Source organism: Ranitomeya variabilis, chromosome 2 (assembly GCF_051348905.1).
Source record: "Ranitomeya variabilis isolate aRanVar5 chromosome 2, aRanVar5.hap1, whole genome shotgun sequence".
NCBI lineage: Eukaryota > Metazoa > Chordata > Amphibia > Anura > Dendrobatidae > Ranitomeya > Ranitomeya variabilis.
Genome location: NC_135233.1, coordinates 496,481,444 through 496,497,078, shown reverse-complemented (window position 1 = coordinate 496,497,078; position 15,635 = coordinate 496,481,444). Strand labels below are relative to the sequence as shown.

Below are 15,635 nucleotides of genomic sequence, written 5' to 3'. Positions count from 1 at the left end.
GGAAGCGCAGACGTGTATCAGCTGTGTGCCCGGCGTCACCATTCCCACTCCCCGCACTTCCTGTCTGAGCGGAACTAAGCGCGCAGTGCTTTTTTTCCGGGTGGGGACGTTTCTAGAGCGCACAGGCTGCCAGTGTACGGAATCGGTGACAGAGGGTGTACGGAAGGAGACAGGTGATGGCGGCCGCCTGCTGCGGGCGGCTGGTGAGGAGTGTGGTGGCCGGGGGCTGTGTCCGGGCCTCTGCTGCAGGTAAGGGGCTGTGAGGCATGGAAGGTGACATTCACAGAGGCCTGGGGTCACCAGACACATGCAGCGCCTCCTGATAGAAGGCTGGGCTGCTTTCTGCCCGCTATATCAGCGAGGTCACCAGCTCCAGTCCTCCTGTGTGATGCACTGGTCTTGTACTACAACTCCCAGCATGCTGTGGGGTCCTATTGGTGGGGATGGGACTGTGGGGTGTGGGGGCAGGTGTGGGCTCGGGGGGCTGCGCTGGTTCCGCTGGGTTGTCAGCGACACCTCATGAAAGCCTTGTGGGTCACGTGGCGGCTCTGGTCCTCCAGGTGGTCAGGATGGAGGGTGGGCACCGACTATAAACAGGAGTTCTCGCTCCTGAATCTGGTGAAAATATTTGGAAACCCAAACTCCAGGCTCGGTGCCGAAGAGGAGAAAAAACAGACAAACCGATATATAAAATTGACTTCAAGCACCACTCCAAGTTTCTCTTTACTTTTGCTCTGGAGTGGTGCTACTACACTAAGTTCTTTGCCCCTAGCATTATACTCTCCAGCCGCCATCTTCATCTGTTCCCAGCGCCGCTTCGGGCCCGTGCCGCCATCTTGTGACAAGCCAGGTATTGGTACTTCTGGCAGTGTTTTCTGCTGGAGAATGACATTTCCATCTCCAAAAAGCTTGTCGGCAGAGGGAAGCATGAAGTGCTCTAAAATGTCCTGGTAGACGGCTGCACTGACTTTGGCCTTGATAAGACACAGTGGACCTACACCAGCAGATGACATGGCTCCCCAAACCATCACTGATTGTAGAAACTTCACAGTAGACCTCCAGCAGCTTGGATTGTGGCCTCTCCAGACTCTGGGACCTTGATTTCCAAGGTGTAGTGTGAAGTTTCCTCTGCCGACAAGCTTTTTGGAGATGGAAATGTCATTCTCCAGCAGGACTTGGCACCTGTCCACACTGCCAAAAGTACCAATACCTGGTGTACAAACAACAGTATCACTGCGCTTGATTGACCAGCAAACTCACCTGACCTTAACCCCATAGAGAATCTATGGTGTATTGTCAAGAGGAAGATGAGAGACACCAGACCCAACAATGCAGATGAGCTGAAGGCTGCTATCAAAGCAACCTGGGCTTCCATAACACCTCAGCAGTGCCACAGACTGATCGCCTCCATGCCACGCTGCATGGATGCAGTAATTGATGCAAAAGGAGCTCCAACCAAGTATTGGGTGCATTTACTGAACATACATTTCAGTAGGCCAACATTTCGGATTTTAAAATCATTTTTTCAAGCTGGTGTTATAAAGTATTAATTTACTGTGATAATGACTTTTGGGTTTTCATTGGCTGCAAGCCATAATCATCAACATTAACAGAAATAAACACTTGAAATATATCACTGTTTGTAAGGACTCTATGTAATATGAGTTTCACTTTTTGTATTAAAGAACTGAAATAAATGAACTTTTTTTATAATACTCTTAATTTTGTGAGAAGCACCTGTAGTCACTACAGCCCTTTTCTTCCATTGCTAGTTACCATAAGTTCGGTTTATGTTTTAGCTCAGACTTCATTTCATTTTCATCCTTTGTTCACTGTATGCCTGAATTCTGCCCTATGTATGGGACAGGATGAGGATTGGGCTTTGTGTCATGAAAAGCATCTCCAAATTTCTGTATATTTTCCAGCTTTTTGTTGTTTCCCAGGAGAAACCCCTTCATATGTATATTTGGTCGTCCCCTGCGCGGTTCTCGGTAGCTCCTGGCTCAGAACATGAGTAATGTCCCCCTGTTAGATGAGAAGTGCCCACCCTCCTCTGTGCTCTGACTTCTTATCTAGTGCTATTCTTGGACGGAGAGGACCCCTGAGTGACCCGTCCATGGACGTCTCCGAATCCCAGTAACTGTCTTCTTATGAAGTAATCCATGATCCTACCATGCTGATATACAGGATAAAACCGCAACGTCAGCTCCAGATATAAATCCTGCTGAGACTTTTAGTATAAGAGCAAAACTGCTCCAAATACGGGATACAGGTCATATCACAACCAGAAGTAGTGTTATTCTTCATGTACACACATACCAAGGTATAACAGAAGTGTCAGGTAACTTTTCAGAATTACGTAACTAAAAAATTGCCCAAATAAAAATGCAATAAAATTATTACCTGTCCACCAGCATCATAAGCCAGGCCAAAAAACACTAAAGAACGCACCTTGGTCCATATGGTCTGGCAAGTCCATTGAAGTAAATGGACAACACAAGGGGTTAACACATAATGTACTGTGGAGGAGAAGAGGGGATGGGGGTTGATATCAGCCCTAGTTCATTCAGTGAGGCTAGGCTGGAATACCAGCACTGATTCTGGAAGCCATGTTATTCTGATCCTGAGCGGTGAGCGCCACTGATTTTGCAAACACATGGATGGTTGAATGATACAGCTGCAACCAGCGCCTACAGCCCCTCGTCCGTGAGTGGGAGAGAAGCCATTGCAGGTTCTCCCTGTGCCTTTCTCCTTATGATCTTCTCCAGCATCATCTACCTCCAACCATTCAGCGCCACTCTCTAGATTATTATGGGCATTGCAGACAGATTTGTAGACAGCTTTGAGCCCTTTTTGAGAGTTACTGATCCATGCAGGAGACAGTGACTGATATGTGTGATAATATATCCCTCATGTGCTCTATTAGTAGGCCTGACGCACGCATGACATCCAAATGATCTTTGGACCAAAAATGTCAAGTCCATGATCAGCTTTGATCATCCAGTCTTATTGTTGCCATATTCTGGCTTCAAGGGGATTATACTGAAGATTGGTTGTAAGATTGCACTTTTTTTCTTGTTCCATGATGCTTCTTGATTTAATGAAAACCCATGTTCTCTTTCAGCGTCATTGCTCCGATCGTCCCTCCGGGGTATGAGCGCACAGAGTTCATCTCTGCCGTCTAGGTAAATGTCACCTCTTCATCTTTCAATAATATTCTTGGAATTAACAATATCTGCTGCTGGAAGAGCGATTTCAGTCTTATTAATATGGTAATGTGCACAGCAATAACACATGGAGGATGATTTCTATTGCTCTTCTTTTTGAAATGATGCTGCCACCTATCATATCTGGTTCATATGTGAGGGTCACCCCAACTTCACTGGAGTCTTTTACCATTCGTTATTTCAGGGGTTGTCCACTACTTGGACTTCCCCCTTCTGAATCCCGAGGTTTCCCCCCAGTTAAATAATAACACTTATACAATTCTTGGGCCGGTGCTGTTGTGAGGAAGAGATACTCGAAACGCGTGTCAAGGGGTTCATTGCAGCAGTCTGGACTCTGGGTAACTATGCACACCCATGTCTAGAACACGTACTTTTTACTTCCTTGATTGACAATGTATTTAGAATTTGTGCAATTGCAATTTAACTATGGTGTGCAAAGAAACTTTCTTTTAATTGACCCAGTTCTGTCCTCTTGGATGCTTCCTTCAGTTGTTTGCTTGCACCTTGCACTTTTCCCTGGTTTATTTAAAAAATACTTATTTTCATCTATTTATTCAGGGGCCATAATGCAAGGAACCATGTTTGCTGTATTTATATGATTAATTTCCCTGCTCGGTGTTGGCTTTTTCTTTCTTGTTCTGTGTGATGTCCTCTCCCTTTTTAATTATTTTTTTAGATATTGTTCAATAAAATTTACCTTTTTATTTACATTTATTGGAGGATCTTTTTTTCTCTGGTTTTTAAGTAGTAATAGATCCATGGGCCAAATAGCAGATGGTCACATTTTCTCCCGCAACAAAAGCTATAGGATTGTATTAAAATCTGCCAGCTTTGCATAATAGTGTGCAGACGCTGATAGATCAGTGAAACCCTCAGCAGATAGCAGACTTTGCTTGGACATTGGGGACCCCGTATCCACATACACTACATGTAATGCCTCCGGGCTGAGCACTGACATCTTTTACAATGGAGCTGATCTTCCAACACAAGGTCACTCACTAAGTGTAGTAAGCTATGACGGCATCCCACAGTGACCAGAAGGAGGTACTCTGGAGCGGGTAACTAAAAGGCGTATTCATGGCTATTATGGCATCTATTGACCAGTGCCCTGACGCACGCTGCTCCAGTGGAGAGCTGGATGAGAATTCTGACTTCTTCTCCTTAGTGTCAGGTACAAAACTAACAATGTAATGTTTTTATGCTTTTACTTGTGCAGCTTTTGTGCTAATGCAACTTATTTTCCAGCTATGTCCCGAAGACCTCCTTATCTGAACCACCTTGGCCCAAGATCGAGCTTCCAGATCCCATTACAGAAGCAGAGGAACACCGAGGTGAGCTCCAGGAGCATCCACAGCAGATCATTGATTTCATTGCAGCAGAAGTGGCTGTTGTTTGTGGCCTGTTTTGTGCTTCTACTAAAGCTAGATCCAACCTCTGCCCATTGCAGACGTCACGGTTTCGCTGCACACATTGTGGCTTGCAGATCACTTCTTTGTAAGAATTGGAGATTAGTTTTTCTGATAGCGATCCTGCGCTAAGGGCAGATTTGCAGGTGAATTTATTGGCAGTATGTGATCAGTTCTCTCCTCCCTGCTCGTGGCTGTGGCTGTCATCTCTGCTGCAGGGCTGTGCCTGCATATAGCACAGCAGAGTTGAATATTGTCTCATTACAAACGTTTGCAGTTGTCTTCTCAAAGTGATGTCCGCTCTGCTGTTCTGGCCTGTGGCTGCCTGTGAGATGGAAGCGGACTTGCTGAGAGGACACCTGCAGATATTTTTGTAATGAGACAAACTTCACTGCTGCTGTACTCTGGCATATGCATATACGCAAACATAGAATAAAAAATAGGATCCAGATAAAAGAAAACACACATCCAAACTGTATGGTTCCCTTTAACTGAAAGTGGACTGTTCTACTTAATGGACCTGTCACCAGTTGAATCATGTTAAACTGACCACGTCATGGAATAGTGGCTGCAGAGCTGAACAAAACCCCTTTTTTTTTATTATTTCTTCATTGCAGAAATATTAGCTTGTAAAGTTTTTAGATTATAATTTATGATGAACTCAATGGGGGTTTATCAGATATTCTTCAAGAGTCACCAAGCAGACGAAAAAAGGAATACGCCTCCAGAAGGTCATGAGAAAATAGATGCTTTCTACCCTGAGACATAATGATAAACAGCCCTGATCTCTGCACCTAAAGTGTAGTATGTAGCAGAGTTGAGTATGAACACCCCCAGCTTTCATCTCTTGGCAGTCAGTATGGTGGGAGGAGTTACAGTAGAGCTGAGTGTCATTATAAACACCTGTGCAGCTACAGTTCTCCTTTCACACCACCAGCAGCTCTGCAATACTCCACACTGACTGCTGGGAGATGAAAAATGGGGGTGTTTGTAATGACACATTGCTCTGCTGTACTCTACACAATCTGTGCAGAGGTCAGTGAGGGGAACAGATTATAACCAAAACCTGGCAAGCTAATCTCTGCAGAACTCATACGAAACATTCAAGCTTTTTTTTAACTTTTTTAAAAGGTTTACTCAGTTCTACAGTCACTATTCCAGAATAATATGCTCAGACCGGTGACATGTCCTTTTTTTTAATATCATTGTCTTGGCTATGACACTTGTAAAAACATTTATACACAGCTGCAAAGAGTGAACAAGGCAGTAACACTGGAAATGACCATAGGACGTTACTTGGCCATTGTGACTCCCGTATTCCCTACATAATGTTGATCCCCACATGTTATTATTTATAGAGGCCGGTAAGATGCTCATATAACGAGCGGCCCAATAAGATCACAGATAGACGTGCACATTACCCGCCTCCTCTCCAGACCTCACCAGTGTTTATACGGCTCTAATGGGTCAAGGAAAGCTTAAAATCTCCTTGTTTTTAGCATATCTAACCCTGCCAATGTTTCTCCGCTAATTAGCATGTTATGTCCGGCATTTTTATCATTCTTATCGTTCTTTTAGAGCTTGTTAAAAAAGTAAACAGCCTTATTGCCACGGGACAGTTTGGACGGCTCTTTGTTATCTTCCACCTTGCCAGTAAACAATGGAAAGTCACCAACGAAGACCTCATTTTAATTAACGGCCCTGTGCATGCGCAGTGTGGAGGCAGAATCCGGCTGGAAAAGGTACCGCTCCTTGTACAGTATATATGGGATTAGATCCACATATCATTTGCATCAAAAAATGACCTTGTCTCCAAATTTTTTGTTGCATGTTTATTTTTTATTGATTTTTACACATGGTCTTTATTACAAAAAATGTCCCGTTCTGTAGGTGCGTTTTCAGATTTGGGTCATTGGTGCGTTTTAGGATTGACAATGATTTGTTTTTTCTTGTGGCTGACTTTTTGTATTAATTTCTATTGCTTTATATTACAGAATCACATTAAAAAAAAAAAAAATGTAAAGTTTTTTTCCTGATGTCAGTAGTCATTTGTCTTCTCCAGCTGCCTGGCAATGTATTACTAGCTATTGAACCCGTTCTACACCCAAGTGTCGAGGATTTTTATTGGTACATTTATACAGTGTCTTCAATAAAATCGTGCCAGAGATCGTGGTATGAGAAGGTGCTGAATCTGGTGCCATTTTATTGTAGTGTACTACAACATCAACATAGCAGTGCGCACATGCCGGCCATAGGGATAATGGCGAAGGCCGGTGAGTGCTCACTGCTATGTAGTAGAATTCTTCAATAAAATGCCGCCGGAGTCAGCGTATGCGCATCCCATGCTATCTGGCGCCATTTGTATGAAGACTGTCTGTGAATTCGCATATATAGTGTCTTCAATAAAATGGCTCCGGAGATCGCTGGATGCGCATGCGCTGACTCCGGCGGCATTTTATTGAAAAATCCTACTACAGCGTCAACCAGGGTGGATAAAAATCAATGTTTTTTTAAAAAAATCAAAAAAATCGGATTTTTTTGATTTAAATCGGATTTTTTTCAATAAACTGCTTTTTGAGGAAAATATTTTACCATCCAAAGGTTCTTCCATCATGAGATAAAGCTGAGTTGTTTAACTCAGTAGAATAAAGGCTGTATATGTGTAACATTCACAATGCCATGCTCTTCCAGAGGTTTCTGTAGGATGCTGACTATCCAACAAGTTTGGGCATGTCAACTGAATGGAAAAAGAAACTAAACCAAAAGTGAAACCAAGCTAGAAGTGTGGAATTAAAGGGGCAGTATGAACAAAATGTGGAGGCTATTAATAGTTTATACAATTAAGACATGCTGCTTTTAAACACCTACCTATTGCCATATAGTAAAACAAAAAAGATTTTTACTTACTTTGGGGTCCCCCCCTCACCCTGGCGTTAGATCGTTGCCCCTAGTTTCGTCCGTGTAACTATGGGCGCACATGCGCACTGCTCTCACTTCTCATTTTAATCGTGATTTATATTAAAAAAAACCTTTTGATTTAAATCATGATTAAAATCATGATTTAAATCGATCCGATTTAAATAGAAAAAAATCTTTTGATTTAAATCGTGATTTAAATCATGATTTAAATCGGCGTGATTTAAATCAATCCACCCTGGCGTCAACATAGTAGTGAGCACGCGCTGGCCGTCACCATTATCCCTATGGCCGGCACGTGCGCATTGCTATGTAGACGTTGTAGTACAATTTTTCAATAAAATGCTGTCGGAGTCAATGCGTGCGCCTCACGCGATATCAGAGCCAGTTTGTTAAGACACTGACTGTGAATTTACATACACAATGTCTTCCATAAAATGGTGCGGTATGCGCACACACTGACTCTAGAGCTACACTGCGCAGGCGTCGCCTACCCCGGCTTCAGGCAGGACGACTCATCCACCGTTATATAGATACAGTGCCAGTATCTGGTTAGAAATCCAATTCATCTCTGTGATTATTACTACAACCAACGCTGGATGGGGTTGCGATGCAATCTATAGTCTCCAGGAATGCTAAACTAAAAGCCTTATTACTATTAAAGGAGTTCCTCCTCCTGGATGTCTGGTTTATCATCTCATCAGTTTACTTAAATCTATATTAATGTATCACTTTGTGACATCTAATATCTTTGTCTATTTTTGCCTCTTATTTAGGTTTTGCTTGTCGGCAGTGATAATTTCACTTTGGTAGGAAAGCCTCTCCTTGGGTAAGTAGATGTTTGTATCCCATAAGACAGATTTTTATTGTAGTCTCATTTTGTGTATAGAAAATATACATCAGCGGAAACTTTTTCTTTGCTTGCTGTAATGTATCACCGTTCCAATAGTCCTTATTTCCCAGCAGACTCTTAGTTTAGCTCTGATCCTGTATTACATACAGAGAGGGTCTGGCGTCTCTCCGGACATGTGTGATATATTAGATCCTCGTATTCTGCTCTGCACCGTGATCTGAGCGGATTCTGGTGGGTGCAGAGGGTCCCCACCGCTGCTAATACAATAGAAAGAACTCCGCACTCGGTTATCACTTGTCAATGAATTGTTGTACTGTCCAGAGATATAGGATTTGATGTTTGTCATCTCGCGTGACCTTCTTCAAACATCGGATTTGTGATGTGTCGGTCTTAGGTCCCTTTCACACACCAGTTTTTTTGCCATCAGTCGCAATCCATCGAATTGTGAAAAAAAAAAAAAACTAATCCAGCGACTGATGCCGCTGGATCGTTTTTTTTTTTTCTCATAGACTTGTATTAGCGACGAATTGCGATGAATGGCCTCAACGTTTCATCCGTTGTTCGCCCGATCCGTCGAAAATTGTTTGTCCGGTGGCCGGAGACAACAGGTAGAGTAACTTTTTTTTTGTGTACGTCGAAAAAACGGACAGCGAAAGATCCGTTGCCGTCCGTCGTTTGCTTGAATGGTAGCCTATGGGCGTCGGATCTGTCAAATGACGGAATCCGGCAACGAATTCCGTTTTTTTTAAACTGAGTATGCTCCGATTTATTTAGTCAGATCCGTCGAAAAAACAAATCCATCGCATCAGTTTTTCACAATCTGCGACGGATCCGTCGAGCCAACGGATTGTGACTGACGGCAAAAAACTGATGTGTGAAAGGGGTCTTGGTGCATGTGGGCTGTCCATTTTATCACTAAGAAATAATGGTGCTCTATCTGGATGGTACATCAGCCCTATTAAGTGCTGTGGGGGTTCTCCTGGAAATGTATTAATTGACAATTGGATGTTATGATTGCTCTTTGACTGTTAATGGGCTATATCCCCCTCCCGCCAGCAATGCCTCTTCTGCTGATCAGTGGGTGTCCCCAGACTGCCAGTCGCAGCTCAAAGCCTGTCCTGGAAAAACCTCTGCGTGTTGTCCTGGAAAACCCTTCTAATCCTTCTTTCGAGGGCACACAATCTCTCCTTGGGGGCTTTGCTGCCATTGACAAAGTCTTTTAGGTCAGACTTTGCTTTTTCATCCATCTCATTTTTGCTTCTTCTTGGTCTTTCTAGATGCGCCCCAGTTTTGTCTTTTTCCCTCTTTTAGGCTACTTTCACACTAGCGTTTTTTGCAATACGTCGCAATGCGTCGTTTTGGCGAAAAAATGCATCCTGCAAAAGTGCTTGCAGGATGCGTTTTTTTCACCATTGACTAACCTTAGCGACGCATTGCCACACATCGCAACCGTCGTGCGACGGTTGCGCCGTGTTGTGGCGGACCGTCGGCTGCAAAAAACGTTACATGTAACGTTTTTTGCTCCCGACGGACCACCATTTCCGACCGCGCATGCGTGGCCGGAACTCCGCCCCCACCTCCCCGCACTTCCCCGCACCTCACAATGGGGCGGCGAATGCGCTGGAAAAATGCATTCGCTGCCCCCGTTGTGCGGCGTATACAACTCTAGCGTCGGTACATCGGCCCGACGCACTGCGACGGGCCGAGTATGACGCTAGTGTGAAAGTATGCACTGAAAGAGAACACCTCATATACTAATCAGAACAACCGAAAAGGAGGGGGAAGATTTTAAACCTCCGCATGAACATGTACACCAATAGAGGAACAAACCGAAGGAGTAATTCCCAATATATCACCATTTATTAGTTAAAATAACTACAGTACAAAAAATACATTTAATGCAATTATCAATGAAAGAAGGTGCTTTATTGCGGGTCGGACACTTGGGCCATCATGACCACAGGTATTATGCATATGCCGTTGCTCTTATGCTATAATTTGGATTAATGTTATTTTAGGCTTATGGGTCTAGTGCAATATGTGAGGCAGTGTTATGCTTTGATAGGCATCTTTGACGCTGTTCATTTACATTCAAGATAACAGACTGCCTTTAGCACAATGATTAGAGCTTATTGGCATATAGCTTCCTGGGTAACTTCTTAGGTCTCTTTGGTCTTGGTGTTTTGTTCCCGTTATTTTTCTATTTCTGCCGACATCAGTTGACAGATGGTTTTTTTCCGTCTGATATGTACTCTTTCTTTCATTGATAATTGCATTAAATGTATTTTTTGTACTGTAGTTATTTTAACTAATAAATGGTGTTATATTGGGAATTGCTCCTTCGGTTTGTTCCTCTATTGGTGTACATGCTAGTGTGAAAGTAGCCTTATCCAGTAAGAACTGCTTTGAGTGTTTACTCTTGGTTGCATTTTGCAAATCTGTCTTAACCGAATCCATCATCTTATTAGGGATTTTCTGGTACTATGAGGCTGCAATCCTATTTTTCGGAAGGTCCTTTTAATATCAGATTTATAAACTTCCCACGCTTTCTCTGATCGAAGGGGCCTCTGCACCTGGGCGAGTGCAACATCGCCTTCATTGTTCACAAGGTACCACTCCGTATATTTTGCAGGGGCTGTGCTTGGATCGCAGCTCAGTCCCATTTTACTTGAATAGTCCTGAGCTGCCTATACCAGACGATGAAGGGAATATCAATCAGCTGAGTGGTGGGGTGTTGGGAGGCGGACGCCTATCCTTGTGCAGTGTAGTCCTGGAACACTTCCTACATTTACTGCCGTGTAGTAATACTGTAAGGACATGGTGTAGGAAATATCCTCTTTCGCCATTAGCTGCCTCCTATCTCTGATCACTGTTGTATATGATGATAGATGTTCCTGGTTGTGTTCTAGATTCTGTTCCAGCTTTGCTGAGCTTTCAGTGTCTATGAATCTCCCACAGGAAAGACTTGGTACGAGTTGAAGCAACAGTGATTGAAAAGACCGAGTCCTATCCAAAGATTAACATGAAGTTTTGGAGACGGCATCGATATCAGAAAAAGAAAAGTAAGTTGTTTCATACATGACGAAAAAGGGGTATACAGCACTCCTGGTGGAGTGACTCTGGTGCATAATTAGGGTTCCAACCAGTAATCCGATAATAGCAATAAACCTGGCACTCGGGGTAGTTTGAATGTATAACAGATCTATTTAAATAATAACATAACCCTTTATTCTGTTTGTTACAAATGCTGACTAGTAATAACATTATGAATCTACGTCATTACCTATTTTGCTTCCTTCTATCGTTGGCCCGATGCTGACAGTGCTGGCTTGTCGGCCTACTTCATGCTGCCTTAGTAGCAGGTCTAGCTAATATCCATTCTCGGTCAGCTTGTCTGCTCCTCTTCTCCGAGCTATTTGGTGTGAACAAGGCGACGGGGAGCAGAGGAGCTCATCCTCGGAGTACGGGTATCACCTAGATCTGCTCTTCAAACCAGCTGCACAGACAGAAGGAAGTGGACGGACAAACCAGGGCTTTCAGCATTATGTCAAAGCTAGAAGGAAGCAAAATAATCATGGCGTATTTTACAAAGATTCATAACTTAACAAACCCTGATCAATAATTAAGTAAAAAAAAAAAAAGTTTATTTTATAAAACAAGTGTAGATAGTTTTAAAGGCGCATTAGTTTCAGCAAACGGCATGTTTTTTTTTTCCAAGACTTTAATTTCAGTGGCCTTTCCTTACTAATTTATTGTTACTATTAACAACATTTTATAATAAAGCACATGGCTATTATTGCTAACAAGACAAATATCATTTATATTAAAGGTGATCGGTCAGGTGTCCTAACCCCTAAACCGCCACTCTGTCTCTCCTCCACGCTATTTCTGCATTGTAACCATCCTTTTTATGTGTCTCTCAATTTTTCTAGATGCTTTCAACATCGGGTTAGTGTGTGTGTGTGTGTGTGTTATGAAAATGTCTTGGGGCTAGTCCGGCTGATTTCCCTGGGCTAGTCCTGTCTCGCATCCTGTAAGCACGCCCCTCTGTGCGGGAATTACATATTTGTAAGGCGAATGCAAATCGCCCACATGTTCTGGAAGGAAGCTGGGTCTGTGCCCCCCAGGATCATCAGCTCTCTCCACATACCCATGGAAGCAGAATGTCCGCTGCATGTGCAGGATTTCCAAGGAGTCAGCGGCAACGTCACTCCTGAAAATGGTGTAAATCACGCACAGATGGGCCTGCTCACTAGATGGGAGGCAGAACAAGTCCAGCACAATCGATCTCACACCAGACTACTCATGCTTAGTGCAAATAAAGGATAAAACTTGGTATGTAGAAATCGGAGACAGAATTGGGCATGTTAAATTGCAGAGATGGCATGGAGCTGAGACGTGGTGGTAAAGAGGGGCTGGGCAGCTGACTGGTTACCGTTGGTAGTACACCCTTATTTTAAGGACCTTGTACATATGAAGATGGGTACACAGGGTTCACAGGTCATAACTAGTGATGAGCGAATATACTCGTCACTCGAGATTTCTCGAGCACGCTCGGGGGTCCTCAGAGTATTTTTTACTGCTCGGAAATTCAGTTTTTCTTGCCGCAGCTGAATGATTTACATCTGTTAGCCAACATAAGTACATGTGGGGATTCCTTGCAACCAGGCAACCTCCACATGTACTTATGCTGGCTAACAGATGTAAATCATTCAGCTGCGGCAAGAAAAACTAAATCTCCGAGCACTAAAAAGTACTCGGACACCCGAGCATGCTCGCGAAATCTTGAGTAACGAGTATATTCGCTCATCACTAGTCATAACCTATGTATGAGGGTGTGTAACATAAGGTACGGGAACAGCACAAAATGACACTTATGGAGGGAGAGAGGGCCCGGCCGGCAATGGCATACACAATCTACGGTGGGTGAGGGGGTAGAAGCTGCACTTATTCTGGGGTAATTTAGGGTTATTTTAGGTTGGGATATTTGTGGATCTGTATCTGTAGGTTGCGCTTTAAAGGTTTCATCAGTGGGAGAGAGTTTGACTGGCTTGGGTAGTGAGTTCCAGAGCATGGGAGAAGCGCAGGAGAAATCCGGGAGAAGCGCAGGAGAAATCCTGGAGATGGTCGAGTACTGAGCAGACAAGGAGAGGAGATATGGGGGTCTGGTGAGGAAGCCTCTCTGTACACTAGGTCTTCTCAGGGGCTGTACTTCAGCTCCTATTGAAGTGACCTGAGAACGGCCACTACCCAGTGTATGGAGCAGTGTTGTGCCAACTCTTTAGACTTAACATCTGCTAGCTGATGCAGCTGCAAACAACTAACAGCCACCCATCTGATATTGATGACCTAAGTATTGGAAAACTTCTGTAAAGGAAATGTCATTGAGACCCCAATTCCAGTGATGTGTCACTTACTGGGTTGATTAGTGTAGTTTTGATAATCTCCTGCTGATAACTGATTTTATCACTAGAGGACTAGTAAACCTACTGCCAACTAGCCCTTCCTATTCATGAGCGCTGTATAACTGCGCCCCCACCACTGGCAGCTTTCTGCGTACACAGTGCATAGGCAGAAAGATGCCAATCAGTGGTGTGGTAGGGTTATAGAGACCTTGATATTCAGAGAACTGCTAGATTTGCAGTAGATGAAACTTGATTTTACCAAAACTGCAGAAAAAAACCCCGTAAGTGACACATCCTGGAATCAGTCTCTGCCCCCTACATTATGCCTTTTTCAGATTACATAGCAAAAACCTGGCGACAGATTCCCTTTAATGTAACCTTTTAGATAAAAGGATATATGTTAATGAACACTGCTTCTGTGTAACTATAACCTTTTTTTCTTTGTATTTCAGTAACCACCTTCAGACAGACAATTCTAAGGATCAATTCCATTGAAATTGCTCCTACTTTATCTTGACTTTATATATTTTTTTAATATAATTTTGTCATTAAAAATGGCTTTAAATCATACAAGTAGTCTGTTTCTTATTAGCTTCTTACTTATTTCTGTTTAATTCTATTACTGTATCATCTCTTAAAGAGGACATTTCACCAAATGTGTCGTGTTGAATAATAATAGTTCCGTAGGTAGCAAAAAAAAAAAAAAAGCAAAGCCCGTAAAGGTTCCACATTTGCAGATCTCAAAGCCATTGTTTTTGGCAGATCTAGGCATGTGCGAGCCACATACAGCCCTTTGTGGTTCCAGTCCGGCCTACAAACACTGGTCCAGAGGGCCACACCATGAGCCATCCGCCCCGCTTTCCAATTTCACTGCTATCTGCATCCTCAGGATGAAAATAACTCTGAATGTAATGGTGGCTGATACTGTATATAATGGGGCTGTGGTGAGCTCATGATGTATATTGTGGGGGTGCTCATAATGTATGGGGAGGATGTGTGGCCTCGTGTACGGGGGCAGTGGGGGCTCATACTGTAAATAGGGAGGCTGTGGGGTCTTATACTGTACTGTATATTGGGAATGATGAGGGCTCACACTACTAAAATGGATCTGCTAAAAAGTACGGTAACTGAAGTAAACAGAAACTTTGTCTTCCAGTAACACCTTCCGTTATTGGGGGGGGTGAAAAACTGTGTGGCGAAGTTCTAAATAACTCACAATTCAGCAATTCTGTTTTGGGTATTGTTTTTATGGCTTCCATTATGAAGTAGAAATGATGTAGCAATATGATTCTCCAGCTCTGCACTGTGACGGAGATGCCAAATAGTGTGAGTATTTACAGTGTTTACCGACCAGATTAATGTACAATTTTCAAATGTTTGAAGAAGCGCTCAGTTCCTGAAGTAGCGTAAGCCTGTTAATAAATTCAGCACCTCTTACTCCAGAACACCTCCTCATTAGACTGGCGGATGTGTAGAACACCAGTTTTAATTGGACCCAGAGAGCTTGGAAATAGTTTGCGGTTTCTACCAATTTTATAGAAGTTTTCCATTGTAGGATCCTGTGAATTGAATGCGTTTTTCATAGCCGTTTTTACAAGGTTGGGGTTTTTAGTTTTTATTTTGAAACACTTTGAAATGCGCACAATGCCTACAACCAGTACTCACACAAGTTAAGTAGCTCTTCAAATGTTCCTCATTTACTTTGATTACAAAGTTCCTCTTTAAAAAAAAAAAAAAAAATACCCCACACCTTTTTAGTGTTCCTTGTATTAAAATATAGCTTTTTTTTTTTTTTTCTTTTTTTTTACAAGTTCAGAGGGATTTTTAA

General features: G+C 43.0%; 1 protein-coding gene across 2 annotated transcripts; it reads left to right on the top strand.

Annotated features, from left to right (window-relative positions):
• Window positions 1-12: 12 nt before the first annotated feature.
• MRPL21 (mitochondrial ribosomal protein L21) lies at window positions 13-14,372 on the top strand. Of its 2 annotated transcripts, none has more exons than XR_013221597.1 (7): window positions 13-249; window positions 3,125-3,185; window positions 4,473-4,558; window positions 6,212-6,375; window positions 8,326-8,378; window positions 11,312-11,464; window positions 14,260-14,372. XR_013221597.1 is itself a non-coding variant. In XM_077288013.1 (7 exons), exons 1-7 carry the CDS (start codon window positions 177-179, stop codon window positions 14,322-14,324), a joined length of 606 nt encoding a protein of 201 aa, XP_077144128.1. In that variant the 5' UTR covers window positions 83-176; the 3' UTR covers window positions 14,325-14,372. The 2 variants fall into 2 exon arrangements, 1 of the variants encoding a protein (XP_077144128.1); XM_077288013.1 differs by having other exon boundaries at window positions 83-249; window positions 11,361-11,464.
• The last annotated feature ends 1,263 nt before the right edge of the window (window positions 14,373-15,635 follow it).

What these genes read in the sequence shown, in the direction of transcription:
- MRPL21 (XM_077288013.1), top strand. Translation starts at nt 177, where the DNA reads ATGGCGGCCGCCTGCTGCGGGCGGCTGGTGAGGAGTGTGGTGGCCGGG. An exon ending in AGTTCATCTCTGCCGTCTAG is followed by an intron (nt 3,186 to 4,472) that starts GTAAATGTCACC and finishes CTTATTTTCCAG; the next exon opens with CTATGTCCCGAAGACCTCCT. An exon ending in GTAGGAAAGCCTCTCCTTGG is followed by an intron (nt 8,379 to 11,360) that starts GTAAGTAGATGT and finishes AATCTCCCACAG; the next exon opens with GAAAGACTTGGTACGAGTTG.